Consider the following 23872-nt stretch of genomic DNA (forward strand, 5'->3'; position numbering starts at 1 on the left):
CAAAAGGTCTCGACTGTAAAACAAACAAAAAAAGGTGATCTACAAGCTTGTAGATCTGCTATTATCGTATAGTGACAACATTGTACTGTATAACGGAGCACAAATTAGGACCCTTATAGATCTTTAACTCTTGAGAGTGTAAAATGAAACCAAATGGACCCGTAAGGGTCCATTTGGTTTCATTTTACGCTCTCAAGACTTCAATTATTGTTTAAACATCTGCATTACTTAATTTACAAGAAGTCTACACAAGAATGTAGAAGAATTGTTATTTTGATCAACGTTTGCCTGTTGTCTCTCCTTTGGTACCAACATCAATACAGCATGGAATTGTGGACAAAATCTCCTCCAATGACAACAAAATATTCTAAGTCTAGTCTAGAGAGTCTAAATCTCATCAAACACGTGGCTCAAATGTCGAATAAATAATTGACTGAATGGATATGAAAAGGGTTGAAAACCACTGCTCTAGCGCGAGGGGGTTGTGGGAATACGACTTCTCCTGCAACACCAATTCTTTCACATGTTGCAATATATATTTAAAAAGAAACGCAAATAAAATACCGCATCGCGGTTGCCAACCAGTTTATGTCGGTCCAGACTCATAACATTTATGTAGCGAAGATTTTGAAAGATTTAATAATGTGTTTTGATTGACTGACATTTTTATTGACAAAATAAAGAATACGGCATGAGACATATCCAGTGTAAATAATATATGCACAGCCTTACCAGGAGGCATTATATCTTACTTATGTACATATTTGTCGAAAGGATCAAACGCACTAAGACGCCAAGAGTATATTTTTGTTGTGTTCCTTTAGGTGTTAAGTTTGCGTTTTAAATGTTAATCAAATCTGTCCACGCTTAAAAGCTACATGTTCTCCTAACCCAGACACAATTACCCTTTAGCTATAAAAGGTCACAGTGAACTAGACTTTTGACCACCAAAATGGAATTGCTTCATTCTTGAGTCCAAGTGGACGTTTGGGCCAAATCTGAAGAAATTCCCTTAAGGCGTTCCTGAGATATCACGCTCACGAGACGGACAACCCAAGAACATAATGCCGGCGAAGGCATAAAAATCTATATCTAATTCATTTTTATAATACATGCAATCAATGAGCGAAACTACGAGAATGGAAGGTGTGTGGGGCGTATACATGCCTCAAGCCAGCCCAGAAATATGGTATATAGAGATATTAAAGTTTTTTTCATATCACATTATCAATATCAATTTGATATATTGTTCAACCTAATCTGACTAACCTATTCAACTAGTCTGCAGCAGTTAAAACCAATATCCTTGCACAGGCCCGGCATTTTGAGTTGTCAGCCACATATTGTTCCACAATAAAAGCCTATCTTATTGACTTATATTGTATATTGTAAGCTTAGATTGTATGCTTTGTTGCACAATGGTGTCACTCACCAAAAAGACCTGACTCACAGCGAAAAAACACAAAGCAAATAATGCTACCCGATCCTACAACTCACTCAAATTATACTGATACCACAAATCAAAAGAGACAACAAATCCACAATAAAACACTGGAAGGGTCCACATTTTGATTCACACAATATTCACATCCAGTAATATTGCGTAAGCTACAGTTATACATTAGCACATTTGCGGGGACTGTGTTTTTCCTATACAAACCCTCACTGATTAAACTCCAGCTCTTGAATTGCCCCGCCCTCAGTAGACAGAGATATTGTGTACAATGACTCTGAGTTATGTTCTACTTCCTTCAGGATGGATAGACTGTCTGGAGTATCTATGAGTCATGGACTACAGTGACCGACATACAGTGGTGGAAAGTAACTAATTACTGAACTTAAGTACTGAACTTAAGTGCAATTTTGAGGCCCTTTTACTTTACTTGAGTATTTCCAATTGTCAATACTTTTACTTATACTCCACTACATCTCAGTGGCAAATATTGTACTTTTTACTCCACTACAATTATTTCAAAACTTTAGTTACTACTAGACACTTTATAGATTTGAATTATTACAAAACAAACATTAACCACTTCAATCTACAAGCTCGACGCAGTGTGAGCTTGTAGATCTGCGATCAAAATATTTTAATACATTTTATACATATGATACCTTGTGATTCGGGACAATGAGCACTTTTACTTTTGGTACTTTAAGCATATTTTCATGCCAATACTTTTGTAGTTTTACCAGACTTTTACTTGTAACAGTAAAAGCATGTCTACATTGCAGTATCGATACTTTTACTTAAGTAAAAAAAAATGCAGTACTTTTTCCACCAGTGCTTTCACACTCGTACACAATGCATGCATGCACACTCGCACGAACAGTAACACACGCATGTACAAACACTCCAGCACGCACGCTCACGTAATCTTCTCACAGAATCACATTGTCAGAGATAATGTTTTTTCTTCTTTTTTTTTTACGAAGGGAGTGTGCGAGGAATACAATGTGTTCCTAATCTATTATATTTCATATATGATCATGGTGAAATGTATGTCCAAAGGACTGACGTTGACATTGTCAAAGCTGCCTGGGTGAATTACTAAAAAATAAATAGGACTTTACTTTTGACTTACTATGCATTGCATACAATACATTTCATAATAACATTAAAGTTGTTTATCTGTCTGTCTCCACCACACCCAGACGCAAGGTCGGATTCGGCTGGAACTTTCCATGGCAGTGTGTTATGATCTAGGGATGGTCATGGGCAGCTTTTAAAAAAAGTCTTATACTTTTAATGCACTTTCATACTATAAGTTGTAGATGACTGACATCATAAACTGACACACGACATGCCTATAATTTCATCCCTTGCAATAACCTGGGCAACGCCGGGTGGGTATACGCTGCTAGATAGGGTTGGAAAGGCACAAGTAAAATAGTTAAAAATAAACCAGGTTATGGGAATAGCTAGCTGGGTTTTTCCCAAATCCTATTGTGTGGTGAATCACACAATGGATTATCTATCAGGGGACAGAAACACTGACAAGGTTAGAGAGAGAATACTGGAGCCACTTCACACAGTGTTACACACTGGAACCTTGAACCAAGAGGAAGCACCACCATAAACACACACCAATGACACACACACACACGCATAAACACGCGCGCACACGCACGCACACACACACACACACACACACACACACACACACACACACAAGCACACGTATGCCTGTATACACACAGGCGCACGTGTCCACACACACACACACACACACACAGACACATGCGCGCAAACACGCACGCACTCGTATGCGTGCACACACAGGCACGCGTGTGCACACACACACACACACGCATACACAAAGGCTCGTGCAGCCGTGCACCCACACACATACAGTACAACCCAAATACACGTGCACATAAATGCACACACATGCATGCATACAGTACATGCACGCAGACACACAAATGCACTGATCTACATATTTTCACTGTCTGACAGAGACCATACACTATAACATATAAATACAAGCTAGCTATATTATTCTTATTTTTTCCATTTGTTTTAACTTTCTTTTCACATCATTTCATATCATATCCAGTGTTATTGTTGTTGACGTGTCTTGTGGACCTTGACACGCTAGCATTTTGCTGCTTGTACTTGTATGGGTACATAGTGACAAATAAACCCTCTTGATTCTTGACATTTTGGCATATTGTACATGCATGCACATATTGCACAAATAAAGTACACACCCACGCGCGCGTGCACACATGGACACCCTCGTAAATGCAGAGATACAGATGTGCATACAATGCACAATTACACAAACTGTACAAAGGCAAATAGGCATATCGACTTTTCAGGATTGAAATTCAAAAAACAGCAAAAGTAGCAGATCTACAAGCTCAAAACGTGTCGCTTTGCACCGCGTTTCCAGCTTGCGGATCTGCTACTTTTATTAAATGTATACTATTTTTATATCTTTTTTTTTGTGTTTTTCAAAGTTATCATCAGATTCAACATTTTACACAGCTTTTAAAAAAAGTCTTATACTTTTAATGCACTTTCATACTATAAGTTGTAGATGACTGACATCATAAACTGACACACGACATGCCTATAATTTCATCCCTTGCAATAACCTGGGCAACGCCGGGTGGGTATACGCTGCTAGATAGGGTTGGAAAGGCACAAGTAAAATAGTTAAAAATAAACCAGGTTATGGGAATAGCTAGCTGGGTTTTTCCCAAATCCTATTGTGTGGTGAATCACACAATGGATTATCTATCAGGGGACAGAAACACTGACAAGGTTAGAGAGAGAATACTGGAGCCACTTCACACAGTGTTACACACTGGAACCTTGAACCAAGAGGAAGCACCACCATAAACACACACCAATGACACACACACACACGCATAAACACGCGCGCACACGCACGCACACACACACACACACACACACACACACACACACACACACAAGCACACGTATGCCTGTATACACACAGGCGCACGTGTCCACACACACACACACACACACACAGACACATGCGCGCAAACACGCACGCACTCGTATGCGTGCACACACAGGCACGCGTGTGCACACACACACACACACGCATACACAAAGGCTCGTGCAGCCGTGCACCCACACACATACAGTACAACCCAAATACACGTGCACATAAATGCACACACATGCATGCATACAGTACATGCACGCAGACACACAAATGCACTGATCTACATATTTTCACTGTCTGACAGAGACCATACACTATAACATATAAATACAAGCTAGCTATATTATTCTTATTTTTTCCATTTGTTTTAACTTTCTTTTCACATCATTTCATATCATATCCAGTGTTATTGTTGTTGACGTGTCTTGTGGACCTTGACACGCTAGCATTTTGCTGCTTGTACTTGTATGGGTACATAGTGACAAATAAACCCTCTTGATTCTTGACATTTTGGCATATTGTACATGCATGCACATATTGCACAAATAAAGTACACACCCACGCGCGCGTGCACACATGGACACCCTCGTAAATGCAGAGATACAGATGTGCATACAATGCACAATTACACAAACTGTACAAAGGCAAATAGGCATATCGACTTTTCAGGATTGAAATTCAAAAAACAGCAAAAGTAGCAGATCTACAAGCTCAAAACGTGTCGCTTTGCACCGCGTTTCCAGCTTGCGGATCTGCTACTTTTATTAAATGTATACTATTTTTATATCTTTTTTTTTGTGTTTTTCAAAGTTATCATCAGATTCAACATTTTACACAATGTGGACGTGGCTTTACATGATAGATATAATAAAGCATATAGTAGTAATAATAATATATATATTTTTAAATACAACAAAAACAATCTGCTACTTTTCCTGCTTTTGTGTGATGCTGTAGTACAGTATGATCAACTAGGCCTAGGGCGTTGAAAATCCCACAAAAAAGTTCAAATATGCAGATAGGAGGTTTCTGCCAGACAGTGACGATATACAAATGGACACAGAGATTAGTGTACACACACACACAGACACACAGACAACAGTGATGTGAGCATAAAGAGGGGTCCACAGAGACAGGGCTACAACACATGTGTCCTTGACAGGGACCGGACATACTTGTGACACTACATGGGGACTGAACCGTCATCAACAGGAAATTATACAATATCCTTTGTGAAGTCATAACCTCGGGATGCCAGGCTTGCTCTCTCAGAAAGAAAGCCAGCGGAATGTTTAAGTGAAAAAGTGGATAGAAAGGGGGGGGGGGGGGGGGGGGCTAGGGGCCGCCGACAGTGCATGCCGATTTAGACGTAGTTTGTGCACCACTGTCACGCACTAAAATACACAATCTACAAGATAGTGAGATTGAGCAGAGTTAGGTGCTCATGATGCCCATGATCCTGCCATAGATAATCATACTCTACACCAGGGGGTCTTCAACGTTTTTTTAGGCCAAGGACCCGTTAGCTGAGAGAGAGAGAGATGGAGCAGGGACCCCCCCACTACATGTTGAATAGAATTGTGTTGCAGAATAAACTTTTTCATAGATGTATGTAATAGAGCTTCATAGACTTGTTTGACGGCATTATCATCAGTGTGTGTTGGATTAAAATGTTCAGACATATAACCACAATACTTAGTAAACTTGACCTTTCACTCTGTACTTGGTCTGCTCTTTTTTCCCCCTCTACACCAAACCTCTTTGCCCGAAAATAGCGGATCTACAAGCTATCTACATCTGCTATGTTTAGCTAAAGTTCTCCTCAGAATACCGACGCTTGGTTGAAGTGGCTAATGTAAAAAATCACACAAAGATTTGGCGGACCCCTTGTAGTAGCTCTGAGGACTCCCTAGGGGTCACGGACCCCCTGTTGAAGACCCCTGCTCTACACAGTAAAACCGCAGAGTGTACGAAGAGTGCATTTGTACACTCTTCAGAGTGTGAATTAACCCTACGGTACGTACTGTGTGCGAACAAAACACAGGTAGCTGAAGCTAATCAACAGCACGTTTTTACCACCAACCCGCGACCATGCAGGATTTGCACCGATACAGCAGACTTCCCTTCCAACGAAGCAACGCGGTCGGGAAGGGGACTGATGATGTCAGATCAATAATGACATCAGCTAGCGGACTTGAACTTGGTGCAGTAGAGCTAAAGCACAGTCATGAGGACTTGGCGGCTAACGGAGGATTGTTTGGTTACCATGGGCTGCCTGGGCAACACTGTGTTCCCATGAATGTCTTCATCATGAACACAGAGGGATGTACTTGTGTGTGTGTGTGCTGTGTATACGTGCCATGTACATAATTGAGCATTCCTTTCTGTATTGCGGTGTATGTGCCTCTGTGTGTGTGTGTGTGTGCGTGTGCGCGTGTGCGTGTGTGCGTGTGTGCGTGTGCGTGTGTACATGCAACATATATAATGACAAGATTACAATCTGTCTGACTGTCTGATTGAAATGAGTTTTGTCTGACTGTATTAGCCAGACAAAACAGGTGAGGGTAATTGGAGAGAGAGAGAGAGAGGTGTGGGGGGGGGGGGTGAGCAGGTGGTGGGAGACACATACACACACAGAGATCTTATTTGCATACATGTTCATTCATGTACAGTCCACTGTCAGGTATCATAACACAAGATCATTATGTTTGTCTCCTTGTATTACAATACTTCTTTTTTTCTCAGACAGCTAGAGAGACAGACAGACAGGCAGAGACACATAAACACACACACACACACACACGCAGCTGCATGTGACCCCACGACCTCAATATGTTTGTGTCTCTGTATTAGCATAGTGAATAGAATCACGGCAAGACAAGACGGTTTAATAACTAATGCCTCTCAAATCTCAACACGCTCTCTCACACGTGCGCGGTGCACGCACGCACATGAGCGCACACACACACACACACACACACACACACACACACACACACACAAACACAAACACAGAATATACCCACAGAAACCTTCTACATAACACATGTTCTATACAGATACTGGCCTGGCTGGTCACTCAATTAATGAGGGAACATCCAATGAACCAATGACCATGTGACCTCTGGAACATTGAATACGTTCATTCTGTCTCGACCTTGTGAACTAAACCTCCTCCCCGGACAAATTGTTAAGCGATGGCGTGTATATGAAAACAACAGCGTTCGCACACCGCAGAGCTCCCGTCTACAGATTTATGACCACACAGTGGCGCTTCCAGGCCGGAGGCGCTGCTTCACACACACATACACAAAAGCAACGGTCTAGACTCTAGACAGAGGGATGAAGTTGAACATGACCTTGCTGACACCCCAGTTCAACTCTGTTCTACCAGGTCATTAATCGCAACCACAAGGCATCTCAGGTCCAAAACAACAGCTACATTGGACTTACTGTAGCAGGTTTGTGTTGACATAATTGGCCAGTCTTTTAGTGGCTCCCACCAGGCAATCTCACTCATCCGAGATGGTATATATATATATATGGAGAGGAAATGGGGTCATTAGTGCACAGCCCCTCAGGTGCTGGAGCATTAAATTGAAATATATTGCAGATGTTTTGGCACAATTGCAAGCTGGTTTAATGCAGACCGGTCACCTGTTGCCTTGTAACTTACCCGCATGAGAACGGCTGGCACCAACTCATTTGATCCACAGAAGTATCTATAGTGAAAAGATCGACTGCACAATGCAATGACTGATTTCACCTCAGGTCCTCCTTAGCGGACCAGAAGAGGCACAATAAAACATGTTGTTCTCTCCTAGAGTCCCAAGTGTGAAATAATAAACACGTCAAAGCAAAATCAGAAAAGCCATCAGTGTGTGGTGGATCTTTTCACTGTGGGCTTTCTGAAGTTATCATGAATCGTGGCCAACACCAGCTTACTTCATTTGAGAACTGGAGAGGAGAAGGTGCGCTTTGTTTTTGTCGTTTCTCCATGAGCGGCTGGAGCTTCCAGATCTCAAGATGTCTTGAGAATATCGAGAGTTTATTAAGTGAACAGCTGTATTTACTGCTGTCCAGTTGTGCCCTGAACATGGTAAAAAAGTTGCAAACTGAATGCAATTACCTTCCTGGTAGCATCAGGGTTGGCAGACCACTGCTAAGTGGTTCTCCACTCCCAAACCCTGGCCTCCCCGGACGCTCCGCCACTGGTGCAAATCTTTGAATATATATATTTTTAAAGCGAACATTTGTGACTCAAATCTTTGCTTCTGGGGGTCCCTGGAACAAAACATTTTGAGATATTTTTTTATTCATTTTATTTTTATCAAAACACTGTTAGGATTTAGAAAACATTGTTTAGAATCGGCCTCAGGTCTTAATGGGTTAACACAGACTCTGACCATGCTGATGCATTATGGTCTGTTCTGAATCCAAGTCAACGCTGGCAAATTCTGCCTGATGAGGTTGCGCATTGGCCTGGCTCAGCAGAGAGACGTCACCTCAGAACCCACTGGCAGTCGTGAGAATACATACATACAGCCCCTTTGTTTGTTTCAGAGTGCTGACCAGCAAAGTGACCCATCTAATCCAATTCATTTGCTCAACTATACTCCAAACCACCTTAGCTATGGGACAGTGCATTCCTTGTGATACACTGATGCAGTAGATGACTTGATGTAGTACATTCCCAAACAAGAGAGGACTATGAAAACAAGAGAGTTCTAGGAAATCTTTCTAAACGTAACAAACACAAAATGATTTCCAGGTACTTCAAAGTCAACCACCAGGAGGTTGGCGTCACCAGACCTGAGGGAGCGGGAGCAGGGGTCATATCGCCACGCTGGCTTGTGGTGGACATTTTTGTCAAATTTCCATTTTTGCCACGGACATACAAAATGAGTGGACAATAATATTATCAGAAACACAAAGAGCTATAGCCCTGAATGACCATAACAGGTCTGTAACTCTGAGAGTGTACAAATGGAACCAAATGGGGGGTCCATTTGGTTCCATTTGTACACTCTCAGAGTTATGGGGTCCAAATAAAACATTTGAGAACCACTAGCACTAGTGGTATGACACTAGTACAGTGTCATACATATTCTGAAGAAAACCTGGACACTTGACCTTCAGTAATTGGGTATTATGATCAAAATAAGAACATCTAAATGGTGTATAAAAAAAAGAGAATCTCAAATTTTCCACGGACAAGGCCAAGTCTTTGCCACGGACACATTTTGTCTGTGTACGGACACGTTGATGACCCCTGAGCGGGAGGGGACACACAGAGAAGTATGTATGGGGAGCCAGGTTGTTTGAGGTCCTTGTAGGTGGTGAGCAGTATTTTTTGCAGTGGATGCTTTGTTTGACAGGAAGCCAGTGTAGGTCATGGAGGACAGGTGTGTTATGGTCTCTAGCGTGGGTGCCGATGAGCAGGCGGGTATAATGGCGTCAAAGATGTGAGATTCGTTCAGGAATGTCAAGCTAGCCCCTTCTAAAACGGAGACACCATCACAGGGGTAATAACCTGGGGAGACAAAATAATAATTCTGTCTCGTGCCATGGGATCCAGGGACACAAATAATACAGCAATAATATTAGTATTATATTACTAGTCTTCATGCTGAAGGGCTCCACCTGAAGGTATAACCTCTGACCCATTTTGGCTCCAATAAGTCTCTATAACATCAATGGGGAAAAAAAGGGGCCAAAGGGTTTATTTATACATGTTTTTTTTTATTTTATCTGTGTATAAATAGTTCAGATAAGAGGACCTTCATTATCTGAATGAAAGCAGTGTTTGTTAATGGATCCACTGGGTAAAAAAGGCGACAAACCTCTAAGCAAGCTGTTTACCACTGCTTTGGGTGTCGCCAGGCTTCAAAGCCTACAGTGCTTTAGTAGCCCAGCCCTATGCCCCCCCCACCCCCAAAAAAAAGAAAAAGAAAAAAAATATTAGCACTATAGCATCTTTGTCCAAACTCTCACAATGGAACAAAGACGTTCTTAGAGCTACGATGGCTTTTGGGAATCTGAACCAAAGATAAACAAACGGCTGACTGAGGTTGCAGGGTTCTAAACGGAACCATTCAGGAGCTGAATGCCCTCCTCTGATTATGAATTTTACAATAATAAGCTTCTGTTGGTCAATTAGTTTAATAAACCGAGGGCATTGTCTGTTTACGGTCACACAACAGTACGAAAGTGCAACTGGCTATGGTGTACTACTTAACCCCATGTACTTCTTTACAGCATGGCTCTGCAGGAGTCTATAAAGGGGGTCAGTCTGTGTGTCTGTGTCTCTGTCTGTGCGTCAGGAGATAATCTTGCAAATTGCCGGAAGGATCAGTGCCAACTGTCTTGCGCACACAGCCAGCAGGACACGGACAGAAGTACCTCCACTAATTAAGAAAAAGTGGAAATAGCAGATCTACAAGCTCATAACGTGACGCGCTGAGACGCGGTGTGAGCTTGTAGATCTGCTTTCACTACTTTTGTGCGACACGGAAGTAGGACATTAATTTACCAAAACATTTGAATAAATCATTGAAATATGGAGATACAAGGTTTCTGCCTGACAGCAACTGAATACAATGTTGGCTTTATAGCAGGGGTTCTCAACCTGTGGGTCGTGACCCCACAAGATTTTTTTTTTTTGGGGGGGGTCCCCCCAGATGACAGTGAAGTGACAATTTAACTCAAAATGGAAGTCAATGGGGCTCCGATTGGAAAGGATACCTCGCCCAAATTTGGGGTCACACGTCACAGATGACTGATGTCACCAGCTGGGTGTTAATTTTGTTGAGCATTTTATTTTATTTTACATATACAAACATATTTTGACATTTTGTCGACTAGAGACTAGACTTCAGATGACTAAAACGGGACTAAAACTAAATGATGTTTTATTCAAAAAACTAAGACTAAGACTATCAGAATTTGCTGTCAAAATTAACACTGCAGCTGGCCACATGAAGTCCCGAGGTTCACATGTGGATCCTGAGTTTAACATGATTACATTTTTTTTCTTATATCCGGGCATGCAGATTATTACATTAAAACATATTATAGCTATAATGTTATTATGTTGCATATTCCCCTGATAGACGAACTTTCAAGCAAAGTTACGTCTCCCAGCAATATCATGGGAGAGTCACAGAACGGCGGTCAGGGGGGGTGAAGAGTTCACCGCCCTGCCCAAGGAGAAGGTGATGTTCCAGGAATACAACCTGTCCGTTTAAGGACATAGTTCATCGCTCTAAAGCTACAGTACTCCATGTTTAGCTTAAGTCACAGGACTGGAATCTGAACGGCAACAAACTCCTCTCACCCTCGTTAAGAACCTCTTCTAAAAGCTACCTTTCCGGCAAGAAATGTAAACTCCTCAGTTAATTTAACCATTAACTCCAACCATTTGTAACTCCACGAGTTAGTTAGAGTCCGGGATAATAAGGTCTAAAGGGGAAAAAAAGTAATCAAATGGACCCTTATTAAAGCTGTAAGCATATGTGAGACCAAATATTTACCGCTTAGTTTGTATTTGATGGATTGCACTGGAGGAAGCTTTTACGTATCTGCATAAGTACCAACTTTTGATGATGTATGCTTCAGTGGAAAAGAAAAAAAGGGGGAAAAAAAGAAGGAATCCCTGCTTGACCTTTCAGGCAGTACTACTCGTCAACCAGTAATACTTGACACCAGGGTCTAAAAAACGTCCCCTTCCTCCAACGACTGCAGATGTACTAGTTATATTGCATGAACCGCTGGCGTAGCAGTCAAGGCACCTAGGCTCAGTGTAGCCTGACAGCGTGTCGCGGGTTCGAGTCCCGATCCCAACGGCCTTTGCTGCATGTCATTCCCCATCTCTCTCCCCATTTCCTTTCAGCCTACTGTCCTATATCAATAAAGGCACAAATAGGCCCAAAAATCGTCTTTAACACATTGACTGCCAATCGCGTAGATCTACGCGAACCTATTTACGCGTAGATCTACGCGAAGTGGTCTTTTTTTTTTTTCTTTTTTTTTTTAAGTTCACATTGCACTTTTTTTCACTTTCGGTACGATTTCATTGTAGCACCACCGGAAACGGAATTATCCGGGATCCAGTTTTGCCGATCCGATCGGCCTCCATTCTAAAGCGGACACTAAAACGCCATTTTCTCGTTTGTAGTTTTTCTCGTCGCTGATCGCTGTTTAACATAAACCGTTGTAACTACAAGATGTCGGCTCGGTTTTTGAAGGGGATTTCACTTGCCGACGCAGTCGGATCGCCGCTGTGTTTACAAACAGTTTAATGCTCGATCTTAAGGGATTTAACGAGGTCTGTGGCGACGTGAATAAAACAAATAAACAACAATAAAACGCTGGCACTGGTGAGTACATTATGAGATTAAACTCTGGCGTGGAATGTGTTAATATTACTCCACCATACAGTTAAAATAAAAAATTATTCATTAAGTTCCCAGATTGCAGCTTTAACACTCAGGATGTACAGTGCACCGGCCTATCCAGACCATAACATCTTGTGCCACCACCTAGTTTATTCCCAGAAGCAGTAAAGGCTCACAAACAAGCCCACTGTCCATCAATAACAGATCTCTGGCACTGGGACCAAACCACAGAAGCCAAAGTATAAAATAACACAAATATTCTCTCCGGTAGAGCTGTTCCGGTCAGTGACCCTGTCAAGAGAGTCTCACAACGACCCACGTTTTGGTGGTGACCCACCGGCTTAGGAACCACGACGGTAGAAAATGAATATCGGGAACATTTGCTTTGAGATCTTGAAGCTTTCTTGCTGTGAGTGTGTTGGGTGCCAGCTAGGCCTGGAACTGTTGCCACAGTGCTGTTTTTTTATTTATTGATTTGCCCTTCGTGGCCTGATCAATACCTTTTTCCATTAGAGTGGACACTTGCAAACTAATTCACATTTAAAAAACAACAACAGAAAGTTGTTGGCAAACACTACTGAAGTGAGCAAAGTGGAGACTTCTAAAGCACGGAGAAATTGATAGAACAAGCAAACTAACAGACACAGAGAGAGAGAGAGAGAGAGAGAGAGAGAGAGAGAGAGAGAGAGAGAGAGAGAGAGAGAGAGAGAGAGAGCATATAGAGCCTCTGCATTGTTTATCTATTTAGCTTCTCTATGAAAGGTTAAGCGCCAGGGATTTACAGATCCTCAAAAAAGGCTTTCAAACAAAAGAGGCAGCAGTGTATCAGCTGAATATTTACATGTAGCGGCCCATTTATAGTGAACCCCTTTCAAAACAGATCAGAGCTGCTGTGAGTTTGTGTGTGTGTGTGTGTGTGTGTGTGTGTGTGTGTGTGTGTGGGGGGGGGGGGGTGCGGTCTTCCCTCGATCCTCTGTGTATAACAGTCTCTTTTCATCTGCTCCCCTCTCTTTTTCTCAAACTGTCCCTCCTCTCTTCTTATCTTCCTCTCTCTTCCTCTCTATCCCCCCCTTTCCCCCTCCTCTCATTCTCATTCTCTGGCATCTTACCTTTCTTTGTTCCACCTAATCCTCAAAGGGGAGCTTTTAAAGTCAGGAAGTTATGGAGAGAGGGAGTGAAAGAGAGGAACAGAGAGAGAGAGAGAGAGAGAGAGAGAGAGAGAGAGAGAGAGTGTGTAAGAGAGGGAAAGGATAAAAGGTTAGAGAGAACATTAGGGGAAAAAAGTTAAAAATAGCGAAACATGGAGGACACGTGATTAAGGAGAGGACTGGAATGAGAGAGAAGGTGGGGGACAAGATAAAATGTTAACACCAGGACTCAAAGATGGAAGGATGGAGCAGAGAAGACACGTTGACAAGTTACTGAACACTGAACAATCCAGAATGTTAATTGAACTAGACCAGTGGTTCTCAACCTTGCAGGCCGCGACCCCCCAAAAATCATCATAATTGATCTGGGAACCCCCCAAAATCCTCATATTTGAACTGGGGGTCCCCCAAAAATCCTCATATTTGAACTGGGGATCCCCCAAAAATCCTCATATTTGAACTGGGGATCCCCCAAAAATCATCATATTTGAACTGGGGACCCCCCAAAATCATCATATGGAACACTGGGGACCCCCAAAAATCATCATATTTGAACCAGGGACCTCCCACCCTGACAAGCACTTGGAATTATAGGAGTTGAGACATTACATTTAGTTAGACTTGGCTCCACAGATAAATATTGTGAAAATAGCCGATCTACAAGCTCACAACACAGCAATTTTTGCCTCTTACATTATTTGACAATTTGGCCAATGTTTGACCAGTTTTTATAGTTTGATGATTACTTTTGATGCAGTAATAGTCTTTTTAAATTTCAATTTCTTTCTTTCTTTTGGTACTAAAAATACTTATATTGTGACTTTACTGTCACTTGGGGACCCCCCAAAAACCATGTGGGGACACCACTTGGGGTCCCGACCCACAGGTTGAGAACCACTTCAGTTGTCTCTTACTTCTTGTGTAGTGTCTCCTCCACTGACCATAACTTCCTCAAAGGAGGAGAGTATCATACTAATACTCCTACTGCGCTGCACTCGACTCATCTCTGCGATTACATGAACTCATCATGGCGAGATAAATCACCCAAAACTACACGTTTCCTTCTAACTGGGGAAAGGAGTTTAACAACGTGCGATAAGTAGAATGAAGGGAGGGCGTCATCCGTCTTGTAAAATGAATTAATGAACGTGTCTGTCAGGGGGAACCGCGAGGAGAACGCGATGGGGGACAATAATTTATCTGCCGACTGTACCCCCTTGATAGAGCCATAATTCAATGCATTTGAAGGGAATACATTTGTAGTACCCCTCCCCCCCCCGCCCTCCTGCTTTGGGGATACCGCCCACAAGGCCTTTGTTTTCAAGATGTTTCATCGTTGGGAAATTGGAAACCATATCGTGGACCAACCATCACTCATTGGAAAAGTGTCTGACCCTGAGTGCAGAGCATGTTTTAGGATGCGAACGAAATCGCTACAACCTCAGGACAGGACAGGACAAGTGTGATTCATTACCCCATAGACAGATCACTGGCAAGAGGACTGACAGGGTTTTAGAAGGAATGTCATGGAAGGGAAGAGACAGAGACAAGGTGACAAATCAAGCAACAACACAATGATTTCGTGCTTTCGCTGAAACCAAAATTATCCCTCTGGGACAATTTCTTTTTTTAAAGTGTCAATTGGAAAACATCAAAGCTGTAACCACAGCACCGTCCATGTGCCTTTGAGCAAGGCACAGACACCCAAATCCCTGTATGCCTAGTAAGGAAAGAAGCAAATGGCTGCTCAGAAGGCTTTGATGATGGCACGCAGGGGGAGCTTTTGGGGGCTCGGGGACATGTCTGGCTCTGGGACATTTCGACACGTAGATTGGGTGAGCCAGCGGTCAAACCGGCAACCGTACGATTCCCAGACAGCCACTCTACCCACTCAGCTATGGCCAGGCCACCCACCCGTGGCCAACAGAGGTAGACAGAGGTTATAACGGGCAGCCCTAGGTGAGTGCGTTCGTGTGTGTGTGTGTGTGTGCGCGCACGCGCGCGTGTGTGTAACTGTTGTTGATGAAGCAAGGCAGCAGTAACAAATAGAATGCACGCTCAGCAGAACCCTTTACTGCATAAATGTTTAAAGATGTAGTCACACATAATACATAGCAGTGTGTGGCAGCGTGGCACGGCTTACAATGACACAAAGTCCTATTTACCCCCCTGCTGATGAGGTGCGGGTCTCCAAGCTGTCTCACAATGAGAAACACCTTGAGCCACATAAATGACTGCAACTGTAAATTAACAGAAATATGGGCAACTTCAGCAGCACACCGGGAAGAAAAGAAAAACAGCTGATAGATGTTTATCTTTGAAATTAAATCCATTTAACATGAGGGCAGATTGTAGGCGTAGGCAATAACAAAAGGCGCCCATGCCCTATGTGCAGGTAGGTGCGTGTGTGTGCGTGCGTGTGTATATATGTGCGTGTGTGTAATCTAAATTCTCTTGCCTTGGGGGGGAAATGCTTGATGTTGTTCTACAACACACACCCACACACAGGTGTGTGCACGTACACACACACACACACACACACACACAGGTGTGTGCACATACACTCACACACAGAGGTGTGTGCACACACTCACACAGAGGCAAAAGTTGCAGAGTGCCTTTTGTTGCTTGATAATTGTTTCCAGGCAAAAGCGTATTTTGTTAGCATCGACAGCTGACCCATAACCATGAATCAATGAGATGGTAATGGAGCCACCGAGACCAAGCACAAACCCCATGTTGTGGCTGAAATGTGTCACCCACACAAACAACGCACGCACACACACACACACGCACGCACGAACGCTCTCCAACCAAACTTCATCTCTCTCTCAATTTCTTTTTCTGTTATTTTCTGATTCTATCATTTTCACTTTCTCTTCCGCTCAATTCCTCTCACATTCTCTCTCTGTATCTGTCTCTCTCTGTCTCACTCTTTTCTCTTCTTAACGAACACTGTGTCCAGGGTTGCACTTTCTCTTATGGACATTAAAACATGCTATACGGAATGACTTTTCTTCTATAGGCGGAACAAACAAACTAATAAAAGTTAAATTGAATTAGCTCTCCATCGGCACTCACCCGTAATCATCCCTCCTCCTCCTTCTCCTACCCACATGAAACCAACGGGGATAAATAATCACCACTGTTCTAATTAATAAATGCATCATCCTTAACGAGGTGGGCTCGTTAGGCACCATGGCGATTGCTACCGCTCTTGTATTTTTCTCTTTTTTTTTTTACCCTACCAAACTTAACCCATTAAGACCCGGGAAAGCATCTGTGTGTCAGTTTTTGATTTGTTTGGCTATTAAAAAATAGCAGATAGTATATCTGCATTTTTTTTTTAAAGATCGTGAGAATGTGTGCAAATCTTTGAATATATATACATATAACATTTTAACTAAAGTCTTTGCTTCTGGGGGTCCCTGGTACAAAATATTTTGAGATGGAGGGGGGGGGGGGGGTCCGTGGACAAATACATATCATTTTGGGGATCCTTGACATGAAAAAGGTTTGAGAACCACTGATATTATAGCAACATACGTTTAAAAAAAAAAAAAAAAGTCAGGATTTAGAAGACAATTGTAGAATCCCCAGAAACAAAGAGTCAAAAATGTTCGCTTTAAAAAAACACATTTTCACGATTTTTCAAAGAAATTGCAGATCTACAAACTCGTGACACAGTATGCGTTCCGGGTCTTAATGGGTTAATTTCCACCTCTGAAGCATGCTAATTGCTCTCCCTGCTTGGTAAACAACAAGAAAACTTTTCTCATTTGCAGGCAGAGAAGGGTGAATGTATGGCTATTGATCGCGGGGGGAAACGAGATTGCCCCCGGGCTGGGCAGGGACCAAATGACTTGTAGATGCGTTGCTGGCAGCGGACAGGGTGTACGAGCGCTGAACCGAGATGACTTTGGACTACACTCTGAAGGGACAGAGAGGAAAGGACTGTTTTATAAACCGTTCATGCTGCCATAATATTCATTTTTTAACCTATTAAGACCGGGAACGCATCTGTGTCATTTTTTTAGATTTCTTTGGCTATTCAAAAATAGCAGATATACAAGCTCGTAGCGTGGCACGAGTGCCGCGCTATGAGCTTGTAGATCTGCTATTTTTGAAAAATCGTGAACACTTGTGCAAATCTTTGAATATATCTTTTTTTAAGCGAACATTTGTAATGTTAGCTTAAACAAATATATATATATTAAAAGATGTGCACACATTTTCATGATTTTTCAAAAAGAAATTGCAGATCTACAAGCTCATAGCGCGGCACTCGGTGCCGCGCTATGAGCTTGTATATCTGCTATTTATTTAATAGCCCAAAGATATCTAAAAATGACACAGATTCTGTCCCAGTCTAAATGGGTTAAACAGATGAAAGAGATTTACAGTAGCTCATTCCATCTTTTTGATGTTAGCCAGACTATCAGAATTACTAACAGGCTTCTTTGGGGGGCTGTGAGCAGAATGGCTTCTACAAATCCTGAGTGTTAATTGAATTCTGAAAGTGTACAAATGGACACAAAAGGGTCAATTTTATAAACTGTGTATACAATGTGGTTCAGAGGCTCCAATACGACAAGTCTTTGCAGGGTCATTTTAGACAAAACTGGGTGAATTTGCAGACTTAAGGCTGCAATATACCTTTTGGCCGAAACAAAGATTGGTGAGGTAACAAAATCATAATTGCAGAGAAAACGAACAAACGCATTGCCTTGCCGAAGTTTGTTTCAACAGTTCTTGTATGTACAGACTAGTACATGATCCAACGCTTTCTAGCTACCAAGCAGAGACACCAATGGGAACACTGTGTGTGACTGGTCAGGAATTCAACATGCTCATGATTTATATTCATCTATTTATACTGCTAGAAACGTACCGTGGACAGTCAGTTTTGAAGAAAGGCGGTTATTGGGAGAGACAAACCTCTGAGAATCAATTAATACAGAGAGAAAGCACAAACTTTTGCGCGTCACCAGAAATGGCACAATCTCTGACAAATAGGCTACATCAAAGTGCATGGGAGGGTAATGAAAACAGAGCGGTGATCCAGTGTCAAAATCAGCATTCCAGCACAATATACAGCAGTGGACAGAGTTTAACATTCAGCACTCAGAGTGGACCTGCGTGGAGTATAAAACTATTTCATCCACAGAGAACGTGTTCGGTTTCCGCAAGCCTCAGAAAGAAACAAATATGGATTATTGCAACAACAGAAAACACATAGATGGAATTTCTCTATATTCAAGATCTCTGATCTCACAAAGATGCAATGCAATGCCAGATTTGAGCATTCAGGTATTCAAAGCTTGGCCTGTTCAAAGCAAGTAGATGGCCACTTCCGTCATGGTTCCAACCACGCACAAGCAAAGATCTATGACATCTAATCACAACTTTGGATCTCCGTTTACCTGTGATGAAATGCTGCCGAGTGACAGACAACTGTGGTTTGCCAACAAACAACTCCTGACAGCGGTGGAACACCTGATCCCACAGAGCATGAGACTAATTGCTGGCACAACACTTAACAACACAACAACACCGTGACACTATAGCTATATATCCTGGCTGCAACCCACAGTAATTTGTACTGGAGAAAACAGCAGAAAAATAAACGATAGGGCAGCAAGTAATGTTATTTGCCAAATCTAACAGCTTTACAGGACGTGGTATCTTCTATTCTTGTGATTCAGAGTATAAACCTTATATACTTAGTTAACCAGGGTCCCCCAGGTGTCTATACTTTGACCCCTCCTTTTTCCTTATAGGCCTACACCAAATCACTGATTTACAAGCTCGCAACACGTTGCAAGCTTGCAGATCTGCTATTTTTTGCCGAATGTTCGCCTGTTAAAACATGCCCAGAATAGGGTTGCTAGGGTTCAAGTGGTTAATTTTTAAAATAATCACACACACTAAACAAAGTAGAAGTGAACTCTAGGTGAAATAAGACAGATCTGTGAGCATAATAATTACGATTTTTTTGTTTGTTTGTTTGTTGCAGGATTGAAAAACAGCTGCCATGGGAAGACGTCTACAGTAGGAGTAAGACCTTCATTCTGTATCTGATACTCAGTCAAAAGGTGGATGGTGTCATCACCTATCAGCTCACCGTCTACGGGGAAACATTACAAATCAAAGGGCATCTCGTGGTAGTCAGATGAAAGCCTTTGATAAAGCAGCAGCGGATTCAATAAAAAATGCGGTGAACGACGCTCACAGAGCTGATAGCTGGGAATGATGAACCAAACGCACGCACGCACGCACACGCACACACACACACACACACACACACACACTCGCACAATTAACCCATTCAATCCGGGGTCGCATCTCTGTCATTTTAGATTTATTTATAAAATAGCAGATATACAAGCTCATAGCGCAGCACTGAGTGCCACGCTATTAGCTTGTAGATCTGCTATTTTTGAAATTTTTTTTTTTAAATATATATTTTTTAAAGCTGTTCCAGGGACCCTCAGACTCAAATATTTGAGTTACAAATGTTTGCTTTAAAAATATCTATATTCAAAGATTTTCGCTATTTTTGAATAGCCAAAGAAATCTAAAATGACAGAGATGCCCCGGATTGAATGGGTTAAAAACATTGCGATCACTGTGATTTCTTTCATACTAAATAACAGTGTGTGTGTGTGTGTGTGTGCGCACACACACACACACACACACACACACACACAACTTGCGATCTCGACACAGATCAACACAGACGTCTAGCCATTAATTCCCTATTTGCGGGAGAAACAAAGATGAAACCTCCGCGGAGAACAACACGATCTGTTCTGACACTGAGCACACAGACTACTGATGAAACCAGATGGAGAAAACTGCTCAAACTTAAAACAATTGCTGTACTGGCTAACCCACACAAAACGAGGTCTTCTACAAGTACAGCTCCCTGAAGGCCCCCGCGCAGTGAGAATAATATTGTAAACCGGCATAGCGTCTCTGTCCGGTGGAAACCTCATATGTCCAAAACTGTTACTTTTCGGAATTCAAATTCCAAAATAGCAAAAGTAGCAGATCTACAAGCTCAAAACACGTCGCTTCGCGCCGTGTTTTGAGCTTGTAGATCTGCTCCTTTTCATACTTTTGTGTGACGCTGTAGCATGCTCAAGTAGGGCATTCATTTAGCAAAAAAACATATGGAGATAAGGTTTCTACCCGACAGTTTCTACCCGACAGCAACAATAGTCTTCTCTATGAGCTCCTGCACACATACTTTGAAATTGCTGTCCGACAAGTGGATGTGACGGTGCGTAGTTTTTTTTTTATCGAACCCAGTTTGATTCCTGTTTATTCTGATGCATTAAAAAACTGACTGAGCAATTACAAATCGCATCGTTGGGAGCTCGGGTGGCGCGGGGGTAAAGCACCTGGCCCACCACCATGGAGTATAATAGGGGTTTGAATCCAAGGCTGGTTTGGCCGAGCTGGCCGGGGAGAGTGATCTTTGTCGCTACATGAAGCCTACTCCTACAGGCTGTGAGGAATGAGGAACAGAAGGAATAGGACTGAGGACTGGTGGGAGCTCCTCACTTCTAGGTAAGCCAGTAGGATACAGCAGCAGTGGCAACACAGAAATGTGTTGGCTGGAATAAATTGTCATAATTTCGGGTAAAAAAAGGGGTAAAAAATGGTTAAATTATAGAAAAACATCACACCACACTTTAGCTGTACAATTCAAACCAGCCTTCAGTGGTTAGGATAGCAAGTTAGCAACCACACTGTAGGTATTGTGACACTACCTGACTGATAGAGTGGGCGCAGTGCCAATTACTGCACTGACAAAACAGGACAAAAAGCAATGCTTATCATGTGACCGGCTGCTTTGTCTTTGAGTGTGTGTGTGTGCTCCTTTCTTACTCTGTGTGTGTCATTCTCTGGTCCTCTGCGTCGTGGGTCCAATTCTTCATAAGCTGGCGCCATCCCCTCTCTCCTGGCCTGCTGGTATTCCCTTCGGAGCAGCTGGATCCTATCCACACCGCTACATGTGTGCACACATGCGTACACACACACACACACACACACACACACACACACACACACACACACACACACACACGCATGCATGCACGCACGCACACACGCACAGACAGGAGCACATACACAGGCATGCAAGGAGACAAGGAAAATAAACAGAAGCACACTATTAGTTTAAGAAACATGTATCAAACGCTTCTCATTAATAAACATTTAAGCACATCAGTGAAGCTTTGGAAAGCTTTCATGAATATAGAGAATTTCCAGCAATTACTTGTTCATAATCCATAATTTTCCATAATCAGAGTGCTGGGGATGATTCTGTCTGCAAATTCAGTCTCAAATAACCCTGCCTGAAGCAGAAACTTGTCTTATAGGAATCTTATAGAACCATGTTCATGCAAAGTTAAAATCCTGAGTGATATTTTGACACTGACGGTGTACAAAAACATTTGAACACTCTCAGAGTTAAAATAATGCTCCGGATTTGACAGTGCAGAAACCCACCACTCACAGCCCAGTCACATCATTTTCACAATGATGTGAAGAGCTTTTAGAATTCTGCCTGACACCGCCACCAATCAGGCGGCTTATCTGATGGCGAGCCAGCCAATAGGAGCTGTCTATTTTTCAAATGGAGCCATTTCACTGGCATTGACCCATGGAAGTCTGAATGGAGAGATAAACATTTGACAGACACACCTGCGCGCGCACGCACACGCACACGCACGCACACACACACACACAGGTAAATATTCAACCCATGCATAGACAAACATAATACACACATACAGTATATGTGTACAGTCATGCAAGCATTCATACATGTAAGAAAATATATCAACACAAACACATACACTTTCTGAAGAAACTTGCATGCAAAATGCGCGCGCAAACACACACACACAAATCATCAAATACACGATGCACACACATTCAGAGCAATACACACAAGCATGGATTCAGGTATAGACATGCATGCATACATGCACACACACACACACACACACCCACACACAGTAAGATCAATCTCCTGCTGTTTCTGGCTGCACCTCTATCTATTTCTCCATCTTCCTCTCTAGCAAGAGGAAGACAAAACAGCGACATCAATCTTTGATGAATATTCTCTCCCTCTGTCAAGACAGTCAAACTAAATATACCGAAGCTGGGCCATCACTCACTCACACACGCTCACACACACACACACAGAAATATTGGAAAGTCATATCATCCGCATATGGTATTGTGGTCTTGTGTACATGCGCATGTGTGTAGGTGTGTAGTACCCTACATGGGGAAGGGACCCAGTAAAATTGTGCAAATATCACTCTGAAATGGTAAAAAAAAAAAAAAAACCTTTCAGAGTTCGATGAACATCATTCCATCATGGAGGTGGAATGATGCATCGATCAGCTCACTCTGACAGTATATGACGATGTAGTCTCTGTCCGATGGAAACCTCATATGTCCAAAACTGTAACTCTCCAGGATTCAAATTCAAAAATAGCAAAAGTAGCAGATCTACAAGCTCAAAACGTGTCGCTCCGCGCCACGTTTCGAGCTTTTAGATCTGCTACTTTTGATGCTTTTGTGTGACGCGGTAGTGCGATCAAGTAGGGCGTTAATCTATGAAAAAAAAAAAGTTTGAATAATGGAGAGTTTTCTGCCCGACAGCAACGATACACAGTATGAATTCACAATCACAGCCCATGCATACGTCCACCTCCTCATTTTACTCTGTCAATTTATTGCCTGATTTACATCGTATGAAAGTGTCATGTGCGGAAAACAGCTGATCTACAAGCTCACTCACAGCAGCGTGTCGTATTGCAATGCGTTGTGAGCTTGTAGATCAGCTATTTTCGTAATGTGACACCGTTATACAATG

General features: G+C 42.4%; 1 protein-coding gene across 1 annotated transcript in view; it reads right to left on the bottom strand.

Annotated features, from left to right (window-relative positions):
* LOC308073730 (partitioning defective 3 homolog B-like) overlaps positions 1–23872 on the bottom strand; it is a 381612-nt gene that overhangs the window by 72293 nt on the left and 285447 nt on the right. Inside the window, exon 22 of the mRNA XM_080412818.1 lies at positions 21868–21988. Coding sequence (XP_080268944.1) covers positions 21868–21988 — 121 coding nt within the window. The remainder of the gene's footprint in view (positions 1–21867; positions 21989–23872) is intronic.

Source organism: Gymnoscopelus braueri (assembly GCF_963280865.1).
Source record: "Gymnoscopelus braueri genome assembly, chromosome: 18".
Classification (NCBI taxonomy): Eukaryota; Metazoa; Chordata; class Actinopteri; order Myctophiformes; family Myctophidae; genus Gymnoscopelus; species Gymnoscopelus braueri.